Source organism: Danio rerio, chromosome 21 (genome assembly GCF_052040795.2).
Source record: "Danio rerio strain M-AB ecotype USA chromosome 21, GRCz13ab, whole genome shotgun sequence".
Classification (NCBI taxonomy): Eukaryota; Metazoa; Chordata; class Actinopteri; order Cypriniformes; family Danionidae; genus Danio; species Danio rerio.
This window is the reverse complement of record NC_141041.1, coordinates 9369515-9392500: the sequence shown is the minus strand read 5'-3', so window position 1 is coordinate 9392500 and position 22986 is coordinate 9369515. Positions and strand designations below refer to the sequence as shown.

The following is a 22986-nucleotide window of genomic DNA, read 5'->3' as shown; positions in this document are numbered from 1 at the left end:
CACAGGCCTAAACAGCGGCACTCATGGTCAAAATGACACATTTTGCTTGCAAAAGGCACATGCCGTGTCAAAACATTTAAAATATGCAACAAAAGCTAGTTTTACCTTCAAACAACACAACTTGCAAACAAGTATATGAGCTCTTTCAATTAATCATTACACAATTTACAACAAAATACAGAACTCAGTGCACCACCATTGCTTGTCATTGTAGCCTATTGCCAATGCCATTTGTTGTCTTTCTATTTGGGCTGTCAAATTTGCCTTTTTGCAAAGAATTGAATCCAAAATAAGAAATGCTTTGATTACATTTATATTGAATTCATGACAATTTTCAAACTGTGGCTGAAAACTGAAATACTGTAAAAACAGACAAAAGGAATAAAATACTGTAAATATTAGAGAAAACGCATGTAAACCAATATACCGTCAAATCTATTGGGAGTATAAGACATAGCTACTATTGACCTCCTCCATCCATGCTATCACAGAACAACACAGACCTTCCACCGTTTCATAAGGTTTGCAGACTGATTGCTTTTTGAAGATTTGTGTGAAGTAGTGTCAAACCGGTGCTTCACTGAATTCATATTGATGTTGGTAGTTTCTAATAGTTAGGAATAGATGGTTTCTGTTTGGTTACCATAACTAAAACAATGGAGTTTGGACTGCTTGAATGACATCCGTGTTAGCTGTTTTGAAAAATGGTGGGGAAAATGTGTCAACCCAATGAGAAAGAGTTTACACATTTGCAAGACCGGTCTTTTGCTCTGCCTGGATAGTGAAAATGAAAATGAAGTGGAACCTAGTTTCTTTAACCAGGTCAAAGCAAACAAGAAAAACTGTAATATCTGCTGATACTGCTCCTTCAACAGACATTTAACTGACTATAAGAACTTACACTAACCCTAACCCCAACCTAACATTCATTCATTCATTTTCTTGTTGGCTTTGTCCCTTTATTAATCCGGGGTCGCCACAACGGAATGAATCAGCCAACTTATCCAGCAAGTTTTTACGCAGTGGATGCCCTTCCAGCCAACACATACATCCACACACACATTCACACTACAGACAATTTAGCCTACCCAATTCACCTGTATCGCATGTCTTTGGACTGTGGGGGAAACCGGAGCACCCGGAGGAAACCCACGCGAATGCAGGGAGAACATGCAAACTCCACACAGAACTGCTAACTGAGCCGAGGCTTGAACCAGCGACCCAGCGACCTTCTTGCTGTGAGGCGAAAGCACTACCTACTGCGCCACTGCTTCGCCCCCCCCAACCTAACAGTCTACTTATAATCTACTGAGAATTAGTTGGCATGTAGATGCAGTGTAACTTAATTCAACAAACGGACCATTAAAATAAAGTGTGACCATTTATTTTGACTTTTTTTTTTTTTTAAGAAAGAGTGACTGTTTGTTTTAGGCAATGTGTGTTTTAACTTCAGTCGTTCAGCCTTGATGTTCAATAAATAAACCGATAGTAGATAGCGTGTGTTTCCTTCAATTATTTTAAAGTCAAGTAATGCACCCTTCATTCAAGCATCTCTCACTTGTAATATGTGAAAATACTTACTGTACAAAACCTGTCAGTAAACTATGAGGGCCAAAAAAAAAAAAAAAATAATCGTTCATTAATTGTAATCGAGTTTAAATGCTCAAATAATTGAGATTTTGATTTTATGCCAAATCGTCCAGCCATAATTCAAATCTTATTTTGTATTTAGCCGAAGAACGACACGCATATGTTTGGAAACACTTGAGCATGAGTAAATAGTGAGTCAATTTAATTTTTGCGTGAACTATCCCCTTAAATTCCTCCAAATAAACGTGTTTGCAGGCATTTGATCATGATGTTTCTGGTAAATGTTTCTAGAATGAACACACACTCATCAGTTTCCCATCAGATCAAGAGGAACTTTGAAACAAAGGCTCTTCTCTGTCTTCAGATGACTCTTCTTCTGTTATCTATCGCTCAGATCCATCTGTCCACTCGTCTCACTCCTGTCCCTCAGGACAGGGCCCCTGCGACCCCTCAGCAGGCGACACGTGTGTGAGTGTGTTTGTGTGTGGGTTTGCTGAGTGTGAATGTGTGTGTGCGAGTGTATGTGTGTGTGAACGAGTATGAATGTTCATGAGTTAGTGTATGTGTGTGTGTGTATGCATGTGTGAGTGTGTGTATAAGAGTAAGTGTGTGTATGAGTATGTACTTGTGTCAGTGTCAGATTGTGTTTGTGTGCGAGTATGAATGTGTGTGTGTATTGATGTGTGTAAAAGTGTGTATGAGTGTTTGTGTGTGTGTTTGAGTGAATGTGAATGTGTTTGCGTTTGTGTGTTTGTATGACTTTGTGTTAGTGTGTGTGAGTGTGCGCTTGCATGAGTGTATGACTGTGCGCGAGTGTAAATTGGATCTGTTTGTGTGTATGTCTGTGTGGGAGTGTATGAGTGTGTGTATGTATGTGTGTGTGTGTGTGTGTGTGTGTTTGGTTGTGTTTCTGTGTGTGTGGGTGTGAATATGACTGTGTTATTGTGTGTAATTGGGTAAGTGAGTGTGCTCTTGCGTTTGTTTGAGTGTATGAGTGTGTGTGTGCGAGTGTAAATTGGTTGTGTTAGTGTGTGTGGGAGTTTATGAGTGTGTGTATGTATATGTGTGTTTGGTTGCGTTTCTGTGTGTGTGTGTGTGTGTGTGTGTGTGTGTGTGTGTGTGTGTGTGTGTGTGTGTGTGAGTATGACTGTGTTAGTGTGTGTGATTGGGTAAGTGAGTGTGCTCTTGCGTTTGTTTGAGTGTATGAGTGTGTGTGTGCGAGTGTAAATTGGTTGTGTTTGTGTGTGTGGGAGTTTATGAGTGTGTGTATGTATATGTGTGTTTGGTTGTGTTTCTGTGTGTGTGTGTGTGAGAGTATGACTGTGTTAGTGTGTGTGTGATTGGGTGAGTGTGCTCTTGCGTTTGTTTGAGTGTATGAGTATGTGTGTGCGAGTGTAAATTGGTTGTTTTTGTGTGTGTGGGAGTGTAAGGGTGTGTATGTATGTGTGTGTGTGGTTGTGTTTCTGTGTGTGTGTGCGCGCGAGTATGACTGTCCTAGTGTGTTTAAATGTGTGTGTGTGTGTGTGTGTGTGTGTGTGTGTGTGTGTGTGTGTGTGTGCACTTGCGTTTGTATGTGTGTATGACTGTGTGCGGGAGTGTAAATTTTGTTTGTGTGTATGTGTGTGTGGGAGTGTATGAGTGTGTGTGTATGAGTATGACTGTGTGTTAGTGTGTGAGTGTGCGCAAGTGTAAATTGGTTGTGTATGTGTGTGTGGGAGTGTGTGTGTATGAGTGTGTTAGTGTTTGGTTGCGTTTCTGTGTGTGAGTGTGACAGTGTATTAGTGTGTGTGAGTGTGTGTGTGTGAAGGTGCGCTTGCATTTCTGTGTGTGTGTGTGTGTGTGTGTGTGTGTGTGACTGTGTGTGCATATGAGTGTGCATCATGCCTGTGTGTTTGTGTGTGTGAATGTGTGAGCGTGGGTTTGAGTGTGCTTGTATGTGTGTGTGCATTTCTGAAAGTGTGTATTTGTATGCATGTTTGTGTGTGCATGTCTAAGAATGTACAGTATATGAGTCTGCATGGCAGTGAGTATGTGTGCACGTGTGTGTGTCTGAGAGTGTGTATGAGTCTGCATAGTTGTGTATACATGTGTACATGTTAGTGTGTGAGTGTGTGTGTATGTTTGAGAATGTGTATGTGTCTGCATGGTTGTGTGCACATGTTTTCGATGTGTGTGCGAGTATGTGTGTGTGCGAGTGTGATCTGCTATAGTCTCTGACAGCTGTGGGGTTTTGATCTGCCACACGCAGGGCTGCTTTATGGCATATGGTGGATCTGGACACACACACTCCTGCAGCATCATCTAACAGCAGCCAGTGCTCGCCGTCTGCTTCTGGACCACACACACATTTCTTCACAGCACTCGTTGAACCAGTAAGCGATGGTATTTAGACAACGGCTGATGTTAAACAGGTTTAGATATATTCAGATCTGCTCAATGTACAGCGGCTGATATTGGCTGTAATCATCTTTAGCAGTTCACTGAAGAGGGCTTTTAGATATTTATACTACATGGGCTGCTGAATAGGGCAGCGCGGTGGTAGCGTTGTTGCCTCAGGGCAAGAAGGTCGCTGGTTCGAGCCTCGGTTGGGCCAGTTGGCATTTCTGTGTGGAGTTTGCATGTTCTCCACGTGTTGGTGTGGGTTTCCTCCGGGTACTTCGGTTTCCCCCACAAGTCAATCGAGTCTGGCTGCAGATTTGCACTTGCACCTCCAGACTTGCACGCTCAGGCAACCACGCTTCCTCTGCAAGTGACGTCATTTACAATCACCACCTGTGGCCGCTTGCATGAAAGTCCTTCGGTAATTTAACTTAAGGGTGTCTCTGAGGCGGAAAAATCTCTAAGGTAACGGATTTCATTAAGATCGTTGCAACAAACTTGTTATCTGTCACCCTTACTCAAGTGCCTTTTTTCAAAGTGTTTCACTACTGTAGTTTCTGGCAACATACGGCGACAGGTGCCAGAGCTGCTATAGTTACGTAAACAGATTGTAACGAACCACGAATGCTTGCCTTACAACAGCTCTGCAGTAATGTTACACATCATCAGTGCCAATTTCTTTCCGCTAAGCGAGTTGAGTTCCGTTATTCAGTCGATCTCGACATTATGTTTGGAGGACCTATAAAACTGGGCTGGGATCATGTAGAGACTATTGAAGCTGTGCTGCAACTGTGATTTCATATTGATGCACTCCTGAGCAGACGTGCTAACTTACAAGGAATAGTTATAAAGAATAGTTTCCCAAGTCGTTCAAGAATCATTGCTGTAAGTCCATAAAGTGCATCTGTTACTACAAAATGAATGTTGAAATGTTTAAAATAAAAACTAAAATTCAAATTTGCCCGGTGTTTTTTTATTCATAACTGTGGAAGAATACCTTGTGTGTATATTTAGACCTGATAGTTGATATAAATAAATAATAAGCTTTCCTGGTATGAATGTTAATAGCAGCCTGCTTTGGTAAATTTACAGCAAAGCATACAAAGCATATGATCATATGAATATACTAACTGGGGGGTGGGGGGGGGGTCACTGGCACGCAAACGACCTGGAAACTTACTTTTGATTTATTTGTGTTGATTTCAAGTGACGTGATAGGTGCAGGTGACGTCACTTGCATATGAAGCGTGGGTGCCTGAGCGTGCACTCCCGAGAGTGCAAGCCTGAAGATGCAAGTGCAACTCTGCAGCCAGACCCTTCTCCCACAAGTCCAAAAACATGTGGTATACAGTAGGTGAATTGGGTACGCTAAACTATCCGTAGAGTATGAGCGTGAATAGGAGTGTATGGGTGTTTCCCAGTGATGGGTTGCAGCTGGAAGAGCATCAGCTGTATAAAACATATGCTTGATAAGTTGGCGGTTCTTTCCGTTGTGGTGACCCCAGATTAATGAGGGACTAAGCCGAAAAGAAAATGAATGAATGAATGAATCTTTGATTCTGATCGAAGCTTAACTAGAGCTGCACAATTAATGGTTAAAAGATCGCGATCTCGATTCGACCCCCTAGACGATCTTAATCCAGCATTTCTACGATTCTGTCAATCATATTTTCAAATTTAGGAGAGAAGAAAAGGTGGCTACACGAGTCTTTTCATTGTTTCACACACGATGCTCAGTGACATTAACACCTACCAAATGATGTTGAATGAATCACATAAGGAACTTGTAAGGTATAATTCACCTAATAATGGCATTTTTGTTGTTATATAATGATGTTTTCGCGGCCGGGAAAATCACATGTGACGTGAGCTGCTGACCGTAAGCTGTTATAGAGAGGGCACGCGCGCTCTACTTAATAATAGACGCGTGCGTCTACTTTAGTGAACAGAACCTGCATATGTTGCGAGTAACAGGTAATACAGTTGTATATAATTTTCTGTTTGTGGCACAGAGTGATCATTTGGGAGCCGTGTGCGAAGTATAAACAAGCGCTTAGCAGTCAAAATGAAACCAAAAGTGTGCACTTTATTTAAATGATCATATCGCATTATGATTACGGCAAGCATTTGAAATGTTTTTTCTTTCATAGCGAACCCACAGTTGTGAATGAAAATAAATGTTTACAATGTCAGTATAACTACTCTAGCTTATATATTGCTGAATATAATCTGATAATGGCAAATGTCTGATTTTACCAGTGAATAAATTTGTCTAATATGACAGACAGCAAGCATATATCTCAAACATAATAATTCAACATCAGAATTATTATAAGTAGAATAGAATTATTTATAAAACCAGTAGACCTACACATAATATTATTATCGATGTTGTGCCATATGTTTGTTTTTGCCATACTTTTATTTTACATATACAGTTGTGAGAAAATTGTGATCTTTATTTTAAGCAAAAAAAATCGCGATTCTCATTTTAGCCAGAATCGTGCAGCTCTAAGCTGAACACATAAACACAACTATTCTCTCAACAAAATAAATGATAGCCATTTAGCATCGAAGCTAGAGTCACTGGGCAGAGAGACGCCCTGCCCGTGGAGTGAATTTGCTTCTAATGTGATGTGAATTTGATGTGCGAATGAAGCGGATTTGATGCACAAATGAAGCGAGTAAACTCAAAATGTATACTCAATGTAAATGTAAAATAGCATGATTACTTCTCGTGTTCCGCATCTGTTGTGAACACAGCACAAGAAACTACAAACAGGAGCTTGTTTTTATGACTAAAACAACAAATGTTTTGAAATACAACATATTATAACCATTGTAAAAATGAGATAAATTACTCTGCTCCATTGAAGGCCCTTTAAAAAAATCAATGAAATTTTTTACTTCCACAAAAGGTCATTTACAGTGGAAAAAGATGGTTCTTTAATTAACCCTTCACTAAAAGGATCTTGGGGTAAGCAAACAACAAAAGAAGAAGTTATTTTAACATGGTGAAAACCTTATTTTGTCTCTTCCTGCACGTTTATAAAGAGTCTACTGTTCTACATTAGTATTCGTATACAAACACACACTCAGGCATGCATATAGGCAGGTATAGATCCACACAAACACACACACACCCCTCCCCCTGTCCAGATGCCTTCTGTTCCCCTCGGCTGAGTGAGCGTGAGGAGCTGTACAGATGTAGTGCTGAAATGTAACCTGAATATCCATTTATTTTCCATTTTCCAGAGCTTCATCATTCAGATCCAAGGACACAGGATCCAAGCCGACCCCCATCACCTCTGCCCATCACAATCTGTGTGTGTGCGTGTGTGTGTGTGTAAATCTACACTCAAAAGGTATTTAAGCCTATAATCAAGATCGGTACAGTACGTGTAAAATAATGAAGACTAAAAGTTGGATTTACTCTTAATGATTTAAGAATTTTCACTGAGTAATTTCAATATTACAAATAATTGAAAAAAAATGCAAAAAGGAAAAAAAAAGTGTTTTTTGGTACTAATTTTTTTGTTTACATTTTATGGAGTAAATATTATAGTTTTAATTAATAGTTTATTACAGTATTTTTTATAATAATGTATTTATAATAGTTCATAATTTTTTTAATTGATCATTTTCTGTTTTAATTTTGAATTGAATGTTTTATCCTTCTTTATTGTATTTGAATTATACCTTTCATTATATATATATATATATATATATATATATATATATATATATATATATATATATATATATATATATATATATATATATATATATATATATTTATATATATATCCGGGAGTGATATAAGTGCGTCACTTATTTGAGGACTTTGACAAAGATGTGCAATTTCCAGGAGATTAGCACTCGTTTGCAGGCATTATGCATTTTCAGCGGACGTAGGGCTGTTCAGAAATGCTAGGTAAAACACGGTGTGGATGTGGATTATTTTCGTTCTACAATGCCATTTTAACACTAAGACGTATTACGTGGTAATACGTGGTAGTAGGGGCCTAAGTGTGTATTTTTCGCAAGCGCCTTTGCGATGGGGCGGAGCATCGGCGATGCCAGCTCAGCATCGTGTTGTCTATAGGCCATCGGTGATGGACGATGGCATTGTCTATTGTATCAGCAGGAGTCCTAATGCCCCAGTATAGTAAAGGTGACACTATACGCTTGTTAAGTGGTGACGTATGTAATACTGTTTCCGGGTGCAAGCCGCCACTCATTTGAGTTGAGAAATCATTAGTTTATGATCACTTTTTATTCCTATCACACATTAAAGTTGATTTTATATAAAGTCATAGTGTACACAACAATCTCTGGGCTTGCTGCATCACAAATACCAAAATTTTAACAATTTATAAAACAATTTATCACTTTCTTGCCATTGGATATTAGGCATGGACATATATATTGCGATCGTGATTTTCGAATGTATTAAATCGTTTTGTAAACGTTTATTATTACCATTTCACAAGTCTCCCTATTCAGTTGAATAGAGCGCTTGGACCTGGAAGAGGCTTCGCGTGACGTCACACTTAACAAGCGGATACTGTCAGTGAGCGGCATCTTTCGGATGAGACGTTAAATTGAGGTCCTGACTCTCTGTGGTCCTTAAAAATAACTTCTCGTAAAGACCAACGGCCAACCTCCTTCCATTGGCCATTACCCATCAGTCATCCGCATCCACCAAATTGGCTCTATCACTGTCTCTCCACTCCACCTATAGCTGATGTGTGGTGAACACACTAGCGCCGTTGTCCTGTGGCTGCCATCGCATTATCCAAGTGGATGCTGCACAACGGTAGGGGTGTGGAGAGACCTCCGTCCACATCTTCCTTTATATTCTTTGAATTTTCTTTAAAATGCAATAAATAACGATTAAATTATAATGGTAAAATGATTAAATAATACACTATAAAGATTTTTCAAAGCAAGCAATAAATGACAGTTCTTGCATTGAGTCCTAGTTTTTATAGCAATGCTGTTTAAAAAAACTTTCTTTGAATCCTTTTAATTTAGTTTAAAATGCAGTAAATGCATATTCTAATGTAAAATTGATGTAAAAGCGAAACAGTTGGGGTCAAGCCAGTCTACCTGTTCAACATGGTCAGTCATCCTGGTCTCCATGGCAACAGGAGGGTCAAAACAAGGGGTCATGGAATGGCCAGCAGCGAGAGGGGTTTATGAGCCCTGTGTGTGTGTGTGTGTGTGTGTGTGTGTGTGTGTGTGTGTGTGTGTGTGTGTGGGTGGGAGGACAGGAAGTTTATCTGCAGTGTTTATAACGTGTGTTTGTGTGATTGTTTATTTGTGGGGGAAGGGTGACAAAGCTTCAAGACTAAATCTCAATTAAGCGTGTGCATACACACACACCCACATTCACTTAATTTTGCAATCAGCTTGATTCTTTTGTTTAATATTTAAGGTCACATTAACACTAAAACCTTTTAGTTTTAAAGCGCATAAGTTTTGCTACACTTTCTGTCAACACTACGTCGGAGTTATCAAGTGCCAAAAACTGAGCTCTTTGGAAACACTAAAGAGGCCATTTTCATTTTAACACGCTGCTCCTGCGCCGGGTCAGTGTGCATGGGGGAAAACGGAAATATCTGAAAACAGAGGCGGGCTGCAGACGTTCGCCTATTTGATTGGGGCTTTTTCCACAATATTAAGTAGCCTAAACACGGTTCAGATCTGCATCCTCTCCTTGTAAGTCCAGACTTCGTAAGTTTAATATGGAAAACAAACTCCTGAGGACAAGTCAGGTAGGCTAAATCTTCAAAGGGAACAGTGTACTTTATAACCTCATTCACATCTCCCTGGCTATGTTGTTTCACTTTCTTAACAAAAAAGTGAAAACATGACATAAGGAACTGCCTATTTTCATTTCGATATAAACTTAACAGGCACCAAAAATGTTGAGGCGTCGTGTAGCAATATATTTATGAGCATCATCTTCTTTGTATGCATATTTATAACAAAATGGAGCCTATAACATAACTGCCTCCTATCATTTTCATTGAAAATACGAAACATACCGTCTCTTTTGCTGAATATCAGTTTTAATAATCAATAATGGTCATTATAAAAGTATACCATACAATAGCCCCTTTCACACATACAAGCTTTCCGGAAAATTGCCGGCAATTTTCCGGAAAGCTTGTATGTGTGAACAGGTCCTTTTTGAAAATACCGGTAAATTAGTTCTGGCTATTTTCCGGAAAGAGAAGTTGTAACATTACCGGCAATTTGCCGGAATGCTGCGCTGTGTGAATGCAGATGGAAGATTACCGTAATAAGCGCGTGCACGTCTAGAACGTGCTGACGTTAAACGTCTGCTTTAGCCAATCACAACAGTCAGACGCATTTACGTCCGCGCGGTTTGTGAGAATAAAAGCCTTTGAATATTTTTCCAGACACATTTAGCTGCTAGAAGTTAGTCAGATCACGTTTATATGTTCTTCTTAATGCCAACTGTGTAAATAATCATCGATGAGATGCTTATGATAAGCCGTTGTTTGTTTACCTTCAAGCTTTGCGTGTGCCTGTGAAACAGCCTGTGAGCGCCTGCACACGCACATATTATGAACATCTCGACATGCGAAAGTGATCCTGCGAAAGTAGTTCACAATATTGATCATCCACAGAGTTTGTAATTTAGTCAAATGTTTACAAATACAAGCGCAGCCGTTTAAAGCTCATTTGTGGTGAATGATGTCAGAATTTACCGGTATTTTGGAATGGATGTGTGAATGCTCTTTTCCGGAAATTTTCCGTAACGTCCTCGCCTGTGTGAAAAGCGCTTTTTTGAATATACCGGTAAAGTCGTTCCGGAAATTTTCCAGATATTTACCGGTATCACTGTGTGAGAGGGGCTAATAAGTTTATACATTATAGGAAATAAATGTAAGCAATTAGTTAATGAGCAGAATCAGTGTACGTGTCTACATTAATTAACATATTACTTCATCTTCCCAGCCAAAACACACAACCTGAGAACAAGTAATAAATTCAAAAGACCAAAATCAGGGAATGTGTCGTTAGATATAGACAATAAGATAAACTAAATGTGTTTTGAAAGCTCAAAAGCAGTTTTGTCCATGAACAAAGGAAATCGGCGCGTGAGCAGAGATTCACTCTCTCGTATTACAGCGCTCCCAACTTATAAAACTGCGCTTGCGACATTTGTCAGTGAAATAACGGCATACTCTGCCAGCCGAAATCATGTCGCGCGCACTCAAAGCGAACTTCCGCAAACACAGCGATGATGTCACATTCGTCGCGCGCACTGAGTTTAATATCAGAAAGCTGATTGGCTATTGCAAGTTGACCTTTTTGTAGTTATCATAGTGCAAATTACAATTGGACTAGTGAAATAAAGAACTACAACACCCCAAAAACCTAGCAACAACAACAACAAAAAGAATTTAAATGAGCATTAGATGTAGCGTTACATGGACATCGCAAAAATAAGACCTGTGCAAAAATATTTAAGACCTAGAACAGCAAATTTAAGACTTTTTAAAGCCATAAATTTCGATTTTTTTTAATTAAGACTTTTAAACACTTTTTAAGACCCCACGGGGACCCTGAGATATGTCTAATGTGTACAACTCTCACCTGGGGAGGTGTGCTCAAAGCACTCACTGACTGCCTGGAGCTCAGACGCGTGTATACACTGCAGCGCAATCCAGAGTGTGTGTGGTCACGTGATGTGCGTTTTCAGAAGTGTAGTGTGGACGGAGAGTTTTTCGGAAATGCTAGATGAAACGCCAGTGTGGACACGGATCATTTTCAATCTAAAACGCTGTTTTAAAACTAAAACGCATTACGCCCCATTCACACGGGGCGTCAGCTTCAACTCTTCCCATTCACTTTGAATGGGTGTCGGCAGGCGTTACCGAACTGCATTGTTGATCCGTCGGCGCCGCTTCAGAGGTGTTGCTCGCTGCGGAAGTTGAGACTTGCTCAATTTTTCAAGTGCCGACGGAAGCGCCAGCCAATCAGATCGCTGTATGCAAATACACCAGCTCAGACAGTGGCCTATTGCTGACTAATTTCATTGGCTGATGCTGCTATGACGATTACGTCAGCCCCAACTTCAGACGTGCCCTCTGTCAAGCATTGACACTGAAGCCTCGTGTGAATGGGGCGTTAGTGTAAACGGGGCTTAAAGCTGTTTAGTCATACTTGTAATACTCCTTTTTACATTTAAAGTGCACAACGTTATTAGTTAACTAAAGATAAAACCATAAACCAAAATAATGTTTGTTACTTGAAATTATTTATTTAAAAGTTACTATTACGAATTGATTTTTTCACAAAGAAAAAAGGTTTTATTTTTCAAATAATTAAATGTTTTACTTAATGTGCTGTTTTAAAATACCTAAGACTAAAACTTCACAAATAAAAACCAAACAAAAAAACATTTAAATAAAAATGTAATCAATGTAATAAAAATCAAACCTAAACTAAAAAAATACCCTGCAAACAAGATACATGTTGGCATCTCCTCTCTCTCTCTCTCTCTCTCTCTCTCTCTCTCTCTCTCTCTCTCTCTCTCTCTCTCTCTCTCTCTGTGTCTTTTTCCGCTCTGTAAGGTCAGCAAGAGGAGAAGGGTCACTCAGAAGTGAAAGGTCAAGGCTGCTGATTACAGTTGTATTCTGGTATGTGCAGTGACCAGTCCGGCGCTGCTATGGTAACACTGATCATCTAGATTTAAATTGCCTCCCAAATGACACACAATACACTAGTATGCACTAGGGCTGCACAATATTGGAAAAGTCTGACATTGCCATATTTTGCTTTGCTGTGATATACGGTTGAAGCCAAAATTATTAGCCCCCCCTTTGATTTTTTTTTTCTTTTTTAAATATTTCCCAAATGATGTTTAACAGAGCAAGGAAATGTTCACATTATGTCTTATAATATGTTTTCTTCTGGAGAAAGTCTTATTTGTTTTATTTCGGCTAGAATAAAAGCAGTTTTTAATTTTTTTAAATTAAAATTATATTATTTATTAAAATTATTAGCCCTTTTAAGCTATATTTTTTTCGATAGTCTACAGCAATGGTTCCCAAATTTTTTCATTCCTGGACCCACCTAGGCAAGTAATTCAATCCCAAGACCCACAATAATATTTTTATATTGAAAAATGGGTAAAAATTGTATCCATTCAAAGCAGTCAAAAGCATATGGTGTGCGGCTTTTTGGATTTTGCGATTTGATATGCGCAAAATGAGGCTTGATGTGCTTTTAGTGGCATACTGACTGTAACTGTGATAATTTTTTGTTGGCGAAGATACGCTTCTTTTTTAAAAAAAAGAGAATATGATCAACCTTTGTTGACATTTGCAAAATGTGTTGTTGTCAGGTGCCGTTTAAGTTTTAAGAGTTTCATGCTAGCACTTGCAAGCTTTTCTAAGCATAAAAGACAATGCAGGACTTCCTTACCCTCTAGACCTCTGCCGGCAATAAAACTAAGATCGAGGTAGGACTGATCATATTTTCTGTGTGGCTCTTTTTTTAGATTTGGTTTGATCTGAACATGTTTCAGAAGTCTGCGACACCTTTAGTTTTAAAACCTTTTCCATTTTACCAAACACTTCACGGGTGCGATCATGAGTGCTGCACGCTACTGACGTAGACACGTGACAGTTCAACACAAATGAATCTGACTCAGTCATTCAATAAATGCTGATTCACATTGTTTCAGCTCATGTGTTATAACCTAAATAATTCATTCGAAAAACTGAATCATCTCTAAATAGTCATTATCAAACTGGTTTTGATTCTCTGCAACATAAACATAGCTGCAGCTATAGTGACATTGCGCGACCCACCTTTCCTCACTGTGCGACCAACAGTTTGAAAACCCCTGGTCTACAGAACAAACCATCCTTATACAATAACTTGCCTAATTACCCTAACCTGCCTACTTAACTTAATTAACCTAGTTAAGCCTTATGTACTGTCATCAAGGCAAAAATAAAATAAATCAGTTATTAGAAATGAGTTATTAAAACTATTATGTTTAGAAATGTGTTGAAAATATCTTCTCACCATTAAGCAGAAATTGGGGAGAAAAATAAACAGTGGGGCTAATAATTTTGACTACAACTGTATATTGCGATATGAAAATATGTTCACCAGTTTGGAAAAATTTCATTAATTTAGACGAGCTGGAGTGAGCAAGTCTTTTTCTATGTAGTGACATCTCCATAAACTCCATAAATTACAAGCAAACAAAAATAAACAAACAGTGCTTGCTGATTTTCCAAGAAGTCAAACTAAGAAATTGAACAATAAAATGTAAAATAACATTTTAATTTTCAAAAATTATATTTAATATTATCTTTATCTTTAATCTTTAAAGAGCCATTTTTAATGGGTTTTTGAAAATGACAGTCCATGTAGTGTGTAACGCAGCTCTAAGTGAAGTGAAATATCCAGCTAAGGCTTAAATCTGAAAGTGCCCTGTGTTTAAAACTATTGATTCATCTATAAAAGAGTCAGCTCAAAGTAGTCCAAATGAATCGTGGAGGTAATGAATCTTTAGCTGTGACGACGTGGCGTCGATTTGGAACTCAAGCCCCACCTATTTGTTGCACGTGCAGACCAAAGAAAATTTAAACCCCCCAGCCACTATAGCACTACACACTATAGCAAAAAAGAAGACAAGACAAACACTGTAGCAGATCCCAGTTGAATCATGTCGCAGAGACGCTGCGCTCTGAAGTGTGAGGGAAACTTAGTGTCAGTGTCCCTACCCAAAGATGAGGATGTGAAGAGTCAGTGGTTGAAGTTTATATTTGCAAAAATACCTCAGCATTATAGCCCCAGCCTTGTGCTGCGTTCCTGTCATTTTTCTAATGAGTGCTTCAGCAATCGACATGCTTACAACAGGGCATTCGTCAGCCGTTTGTTAAAGGACTATTGGTGTGTGGGACTTTGATCCATAAACTGTGTACTGTAAAGTTCCTGTCAAGCTCTGACAGGAACTTCACAGTAACATTTCATGGATCAGTTTCTTCCTCCATTTCACAACTGTACGTAACTTAAGTGCAATTAAAATGGTCGTGTCTTTGTTTTCTCTAGCTTGCAAATTATGTAATTATTTTTGTTGTTACTTGTAACTGCTCCACGCGGCTTGTACTGTATCTGGTTATCTCTTTATATTCTCATATCGTGTCTAAAACCACATTGAAGGCGCATACCGCTTTGTTTACGAATTTAAATTTGTCAGCTCGTGATCTACTGTCGTTTGTTGATGCTATGGCCACCATCAGCTGTTTCTACACATGTGCGGTGGTCAAGTTTTAAAATAGTTCAGTTTCTGCCACTGTGTGGATTAATACTGAATGTGTGTCATGGTTAAGAATAGATGAAAAGTGTTTAACTGTTTAACTGCATTGCTTTAATGCACTCCTGCCTTGGGCTCACACATACACTCTGCACTCTGACTACTTGTTGAGAAGCCTTGCTGGGCATTTCTCTCTGTCTTGCTGATCGCAGTCGGCCAATCCCAATAGACTGGGTCATCGGACCAATCAGCACAGATTAGCATTGCGCTAAGGAGGGGTTTGGGAACAAATGAATCGCTGAACGAATCATATGGAAGTCGCTGGGATAATTCGATAAAAATAAATGTATATAATAAAAACAATGAAAGAGTTTTTGACCTTGCATGCACATCAACCTGTTGTTGGAGACCCATATAACCAAAATATGACCTTTTTTAATGCATAATAAGGGCTCTTAATAAATAAACTAATCCTGTGATGTTCAATGCTCAAATTGTTTAGCCCTAGTATGCACTTACACTATAAAGTCTAATATCACACCATATACTCAATCATTCAGTGTATGAATCTTAGAAGATTATTTTGCTATTCATTATCATAATCTGAATGTCTTGCACCCTCAATTTAAGCTGTTAAATGGATAGTTCACTTAAAAAAGATATTTCGGTCATCATTTACTCGCCCACTTGTTCCAAACCTGTTTTTCTATTCAACACAAATATACTGAAGATTGTTAGAGGGAAAACAAAGCCACTGACTTCCATAGTATTTTCTGTTCCTACTATGGATGTAAATGGCTGCTTATTTTACTAACATTCTTCAAAATATCTTCTTTGGGTGAACTGTCCCTTTAAGGTTTCCCAGAGATGGGTTGTGGCTGGAAGGGCATCCACTGCGTGAAAATGTGCTGGATAAGTTGGTGGTTCATTCCGCTGTGGCGACCCTAGATTAATAAAGAGACTAAGCCAACAAGAAAATGAACGAATGAATAAATGAATGTCCCTTTAGGTTATAAGATTTAACACTTTGATATCTCATTTTAGGGTGGCTCAGTGGTTAGCACTGTTGCCTTACAGCAAGAAGGTTGCTGGTTAGAGGTCAGTTGGCATTTCTGTGTGGAGTTTGCATGTTCTCCCTGTGTTGGCATGGGTTTCCTCAGGGTGCTACGGTTTACATCACAGTCCAAAGACATGTGATATAGGTGAATTGAATAAACTAAATTTGGCAGTAGAGTATGTGTGTGAATAAGTGTGGATGTTTCCCAGTACTGGGTGCAGCTGGAAGGGCAACTGTTGTGTAAAACATATGCTGGAATAGTTGGCGGTTCATTCCGCTGTGGCGACCCCTGATGAATAAGACAACTAATTTTGTCCTAAATGAGCATAAAAAGTTAGGAAAGCAATGGAATGTTTTCATTATAACTTTAGATGTGTGCAGTTTTTAATTAACATTACACCTCTGTTATTTAATGTAATCAAATGAAGTCTAAATAAACGATTCTTTTGTTGCTCTTTAATCAGAATGTGTAAGTTAAACAGTGAAGAAAAGATTAATGAGATTTAATAACTTGATTCTAGTTCTTTAATAATAATAATAAATCATATTACTGACCATTTAATAGTTTATTTACAATGAAACAGTCCCAGATGAACGTATTTAGGGGGGGTGGGGGTGATTATGGTGGGCATATCCCTTATTTTCACATCCCAGTGTTGACAGGTATGGGTAGTACCATGACTTCCGATAATTACAGCACATGTTGGAGTTAATACAGCAAAAATTATATTCAAACAAAATAAAATACAAAATTTCACGTAAACTTCGGAAAAATGTTTTATTATTTTTTTTATTATTATTGTAATTGTTTAAATGTAATTATTTATTAAAAACGTATTGTGTAAAATGTATTTACACAAATAATCCGTCACTTTACCTAGGCTACATTGATTTTCCCCCAAGAAAAAAAACACCCTGATTAAAAATACTACAGCTGGCTGTTTGTTGTCATTGACGTGTTTTTGTGGCGCTCGAGGGTGATTCGCTCAAGTTCAAAAGTTCATCTTTTACGATTCCTCGCGGACGTGCATATAAAAAACATTCCTCAGCAGCGCTTTAAAAGACCTATCTGTCCCCAAAACTCCAGCTCTATGCACCCATTCACCACATTACACACACATTTACTCCGTACGAGTGGAAAAAACACAGACTGCATTAACGCTACCCATAGAACTGCATTGAGAGAGCTCAAAAATAATTGAGGTGAAGTTGGTTTTATATTCACACATTTGGATTATTTCCTTAATAACATATTTTCAGAACTCTAAATAGACAAATCACATCAGCAGACAATGTTTATCAATGCACAATATTGATCACAGTCAAATAAATAGTGCTAATGTTGTATTGAAGTCATATTTACATGTGATTTCAGTCCGAATATTCACAATAGCATAAACATGTCAAGTTGACACTGAACAAATGTGCGAATATAAAACAAACTTTACCTCAATTCTAAAATGCACTATATTAATAATATTTACAAAAAAACCCAAGCTAATTCAAGAGACAAACAGCAAAACAAAACCTAAGCACTCCATACGAATTACCTCATGCATGCAAATTCAGATGATTGTAAATGATTGAGCATCATTACTTTCATGTGAATAACTAACTGTAGATTATAAACTCACGGTTGCTCAGTAATTTGTCGCGCTTGGAGAAGTCGTATGTGTTGGGTCTGTTCTCCACCTCCATCCTCCCTGCAGATGAGAGTCTCTCCTCGGTCCGCTTGCTGTCTGAGCTCTGACCTCTGCGAGCCCTCTGCACTCCGCGCTCCCGTGTCAAGCGCTCATGATAGCGGCAAACACCTTGCCCTGGTCACGTGACGACACGCCCCCGTGTGGCCTTCTGGGATTTGAAGTTCTGCAGATAGATAGATAGATAGATAGATAGATAGATAGATAGATAGATAGATAGATAGATAGATAGATAGATAGATAGATAGATAGATAGATAGATAGATAGATAGATAGATAGATAGATAGATAGATAGATAGATAGATGAATTGATTAAAAGATGATGGACCTTTCTGTAGCTCGATAGCAATGCTAATGTCGGTTGAACTCCCAGCGAAAGCAAGAAATGATAAAAGCCCGCATCTTCAGTGCTATATATATATATATATATATATATATATATATATATATATATATATATATATATATATATATATATATATATATATATGTGAATATCTTTTTATGTAATTTATAACTCTTATTGGATTTTTTGTAACAGTTGGCAAATGATTATTGGTGTCTTAAATCACGATTTATTTTCCTTTTGAACAACGTTGGGATGACAACATAAACCAGTGAATACAACGTTTCCATCTCATACTCGTTGGCATTCAAGTTGTATATATTGTGCTCTGCTGCCGTCTTGTGGACATTTACTACAACACGTCTGCGTCAATTACATTTTGTAGATCTATCTATCTATCTATCTATCTATCTATCTATCTATCTATCTATCTATCTATCTATCTATCTATCTATCTATCTATCTATCTATCTATCTATCTATCTATCTATCTATCTATCTATCTATCTATCTGTCTGTCTGTCTGTCTGTCTGTCTGTCTGTCTGTCTGTCTGTCTGTCTGTCTGTCAGTCAGTCTGTCAGTCAGTCCGAGCTTTCATTCTAGTGTCAAATCTGAAACAACTGACACAGCTAGCTTGTCATAAATACACTTAATGTTAAAATACAATACACAAAAACTGCTGTAGAATAATATGAAAAACATAAACAGATTTTTAATTAAGTAAAACATTGAAAAAAATCTAGGCTACCGCAGTTATTAGGCTACATGAAGATATGTAAATCCGTAAAGATATGTAAATTTGGGGTCATTTTTAAGCTATATTGTCACCTTGGAATTATAAGGTTCTAACTGCATTCTGACTGATTTTGAGATATTGAGTTTCAAAGTTTTTGCATTCCATAGCAAACAGTATGTGTCTAACATTTGTTTTTTTAAATAAAAAGTCTTAAAATGTAAATAACTTATAAAAAAAACATCCCATAATGTAAATAAGCCATCAATTAATAAGAATATGTCAATAACTCAATTTTGACAAAAAATGTCAGAACCTGTTCAATAGTCTGTTCAATTGTCAAAATTAGTCAAGACCATATTGAATACCATACTGTATAGGTGAATCCTTGGAACATTTGATTACAATTCATTACAGCTATTTATTATTTTGCTCTGATATGTGGAAGTTACTTTGTGTGTGGTTGATCATTACAATGAAAAAGAATTTACCATATTCCTTGGCAATATGAGTGCAGTGTGTGACGTCAAACCTTGGAGGCTACTCTTACCCTAAAATTCTATTTCCTTTTTTCAATTTTACACACAATTGTATTCTGTTAGCTTGACAAAAACAGTTCAAAAACCATTGTCAATGAAGGGCTAAGACAGTTAGGTGGACATGAGGGTTATTTTAGTGGTCCTGTGCCATAACGACAAAACATCTAAACATTTTGACTTGCAGTACTTACACAATGCTAAAGGCAGCATGCTACGAAGCATTTTGGAGGCACTGACTGTTTAAATGAGAAAAAAAATTTGTTTTGACATACAAGTGAACTGTTTTGGGAAAGGTATGAGATGTTGTAAGTGAGCTATAGTGTTGTGCTAAACTGTAACACTGTTTTGCCAAATGATGTTATAATTTTGAGAATGTAATTACTGTTTCAAGAAAAGAGTCAAACCAATGGAGAAAAACTGTATTAAAGCTTGAACAATAACAGAACAGCATTTTTACTTTTAAATCTAAACAAAAGACTGAGATTACAATTAATTTGGATTCACAATATTTCCATCTAAACTAATAATAATAACAACAATACAAAATTAGGCTATATAATTAATATTAAGGCACAAACTCATTAATTCAACGAGTTGTTAAAATCACATTCATCTTTTGTTGCCGCTGTTTTCCAGCAGGTGGAGGCATTGCTATAAGAGAGAGAGAGAGAGAGAGAGAGAGAGAGAGAGAGAGAGAGAGAGAGAGAGAGAGAGAGAGAGAGAGAGAGAGAGAGGTCATGATGATGATGATGATGGTGAGTCTGTAGTCTTTACAGTCGCATGAACGCGCATCTCACACACTCGCACAGAGGAGCTTCACAGTCACACACCGCCGAGATGTGGAGGATTGTGGAGCTCGTGGCGTGTTTGCTCATGATGTCCAGTCATGTTTCATCTCAGAGCAAGGTAAGAAAAAGTTCAAGATGAAAAACTAGCCTTGCATTCGTGTGCATTTACTATATAAGCTTGCAACAATGTTTATTCGCTTACTGTAATATCACTCGTTAATTTTAAATCAGTTATTTATTTCATGCATACTTTACTTAAAACCTGCATGTAATAATTCATAAGAACAGTATCTATTTTAGTGAGTTTAATATTAATTAATTTAGATTTTTATAAATAAAAGTTGTAATTAGTCTCTGAATGAGTTAGCCTAAACATTGTCTGCTGGAAGTTTAGTCTATGCAATGGCTTGTTTTCAGGGTTGTACTGTAGATAACAGCGGATATATGTGATCATGTGCACCTCCGTTCAGTGCATGCTCTGTTTATACTCCGTTGAAATGATTATTAGCACGGGTGGTTTCTTTGAAAGAGCGGGGATTAAACTCTTCAGTGGGGCACACACACTGCGCACAACGCACCGCTGGCACGAGTTCAAAGCTCTCGGGTTTATGACTGAAAATATGATAACACTACTGTCTAAAATCTCAGGTGCTCTGTTTTAATGCACCTGCACAGAAGATGGCGATTTTTTTCCCCACAGCCTTAATGTTCAAATTAAGTGCACAGTATAGATGTTGCCTACAGGTTTTCCAATTCATATACTGTGCCATTCAGCATATTGCGCATTTTGAAAATGAATATTTATTATCACTTTCGTAGTGAATACTTGTAATATATAGGTACATTTGAAGAAAACAGATTGATTTAACAGATATATTATTAAAATAATATTTTATTCACTAGACATGTTTAGAAATAGAAGGAAAATACATTTAAAAGCATGCAAAATTTTGGAAAAACAAAATTACAAATTGCAAATTTTCAAAAATCTTTTTTTTTTTTTTTGTTTGCTTCTCTAATTTTTTAAAATTGTATTTCTTATTTTTCCTAAACACATAATTTGGGTGTACTAGTGTTTGAACTGGTAAGTTAATTTTTTAGATTAGCTCCATATTTGGCTTTACTACTAATTAACCTAATGCAGTGGTCTAATGCAAGTACCATCTCAGAAAAAAATAGTCTCGCCAAGATCCACCATGAAGACCTGTATTAAAATACAGTAGCGTATAGCAGGCCTAATTAAGCAGCTAAAGCTCTGTACAGTTAAAAAATGAGGCAGATTAATTTGAAATTAATAATTTCTATTATTATGAATATTTATTATTGTCAGCCACTTTAAACATAAGAAATAGCTTGAACATTAACACTGCCCTTAATAATGTTTAAATTAAAATGTGCTTCTAAAAGTTAATTAGAAACGACACTGTTCTTAAAAAGTAAAAAGAAAACTGCTGTACTTCAATGTAAAGTTTTAACATATAGTAGCTTATTCATAAAAACCTGGAAATGTTCCTTGGACCTCGTAAATAAAGACTATTTGTGATCATATTCATATTTAAAATGTTTTTGAAAATATTTGAAATAGATATTGCATGTGAATTGTTTGTATATCTTTGAAATCAAAACCTTAAATGTATGTTTTGGATTTACATATTTAATTTAGAAATTAGATCTGCTTACTGCCTGTTATAGGCTTTGTGTGTCACAAAAGCATGTCATTAAACCCTACCTGTCAACATTGAGATATCAAAATACAGGATACGCCCCCAACAATCGTTACAAATATGGGGAGGAGATTAGCTTCAAATGATAGAATACATGACAAACATTAGAAGATTGAAAATACAATAAAAGGTTTAGCCTATTAAAATTAATTTACTGATCACATTGGTGTTATTGTACGCATCAAAGGGTTAAAAGTGTGTTCTTTTTGTTTTGTACTTGAATTATTCAGCAATTCCTCCGAGTACCACTAGAAGGAAGGCTGCGTATACCACTAGTGGTACATGTATATGCACAAATATAATATTGTAGCATATTGAAAATATGAATTTAAATGAAAGATTTGTGAGAGGTATACTCATATTTGTACTGCATTTAATATTTGTATTATATTTTAATGAAAAGTTTTCGCTATCACTCATTTTAATGTAATGGCTGAAATGTAGTTTTTAAATATTTGCTAAATATTAAAATAAATCAGTGAATGATAAAAAAGGATGAAGATAAGAGGTTGCAAACAATTTATATGAGCTCAATTTAAACAAACAAATTAAGTTGAACCTTACAAAATTTTATTTGCTTGTTTAAATTTAGCCCATATAAATAGTTTGCAACCACTTACAATAAAATGTAATAAATCAGATAAATATTTTCTTTCAGTGTTCTGTTATCATAAATAATACATTTGTGTTGTCTGAATTGGAAAAATTAGTCTAAATTTAAAGATTAATTTTTTTTCCATTTGTTCTGGATTTTAGTACCAACTTTATGATTTTATCTACAGTTGAAGTCAGTTCAGAAGTTGAATTAAAT

The 22986-nt window shown here is 37.1% G+C and overlaps 2 protein-coding genes across 3 annotated transcripts in view; one reads left to right on the top strand and one right to left on the bottom strand.

The window, feature by feature from the left end:
* nr6a1b (nuclear receptor subfamily 6, group A, member 1b) overlaps window positions 1-18126 on the bottom strand; it is a 61057-nt gene extending 42931 nt beyond the window's left edge. The window contains 1 exon segment of the mRNA NM_001033720.1: window positions 17978-18126. Within this exon segment, the coding sequence (NP_001028892.1) occupies window positions 17978-18041 (64 nt within the window). The 5' untranslated portion in view covers window positions 18042-18126.
* A 2334-nt stretch (window positions 18127-20460) lies between these two features.
* LOC100330530 (olfactomedin-like protein 2A) overlaps window positions 20461-22986 on the top strand; it is a 50067-nt gene continuing 47541 nt past the window's right edge. For both annotated transcript variants that reach the window (XM_087300726.1, XM_087300727.1), the window contains exon 1: window positions 20461-20569. In XM_087300726.1, coding sequence (XP_087156852.1) covers window positions 20501-20569 — 69 coding nt within the window. In that variant the 5' untranslated portion in view covers window positions 20461-20500. The remainder of the gene's footprint in view (window positions 20570-22986) is intronic.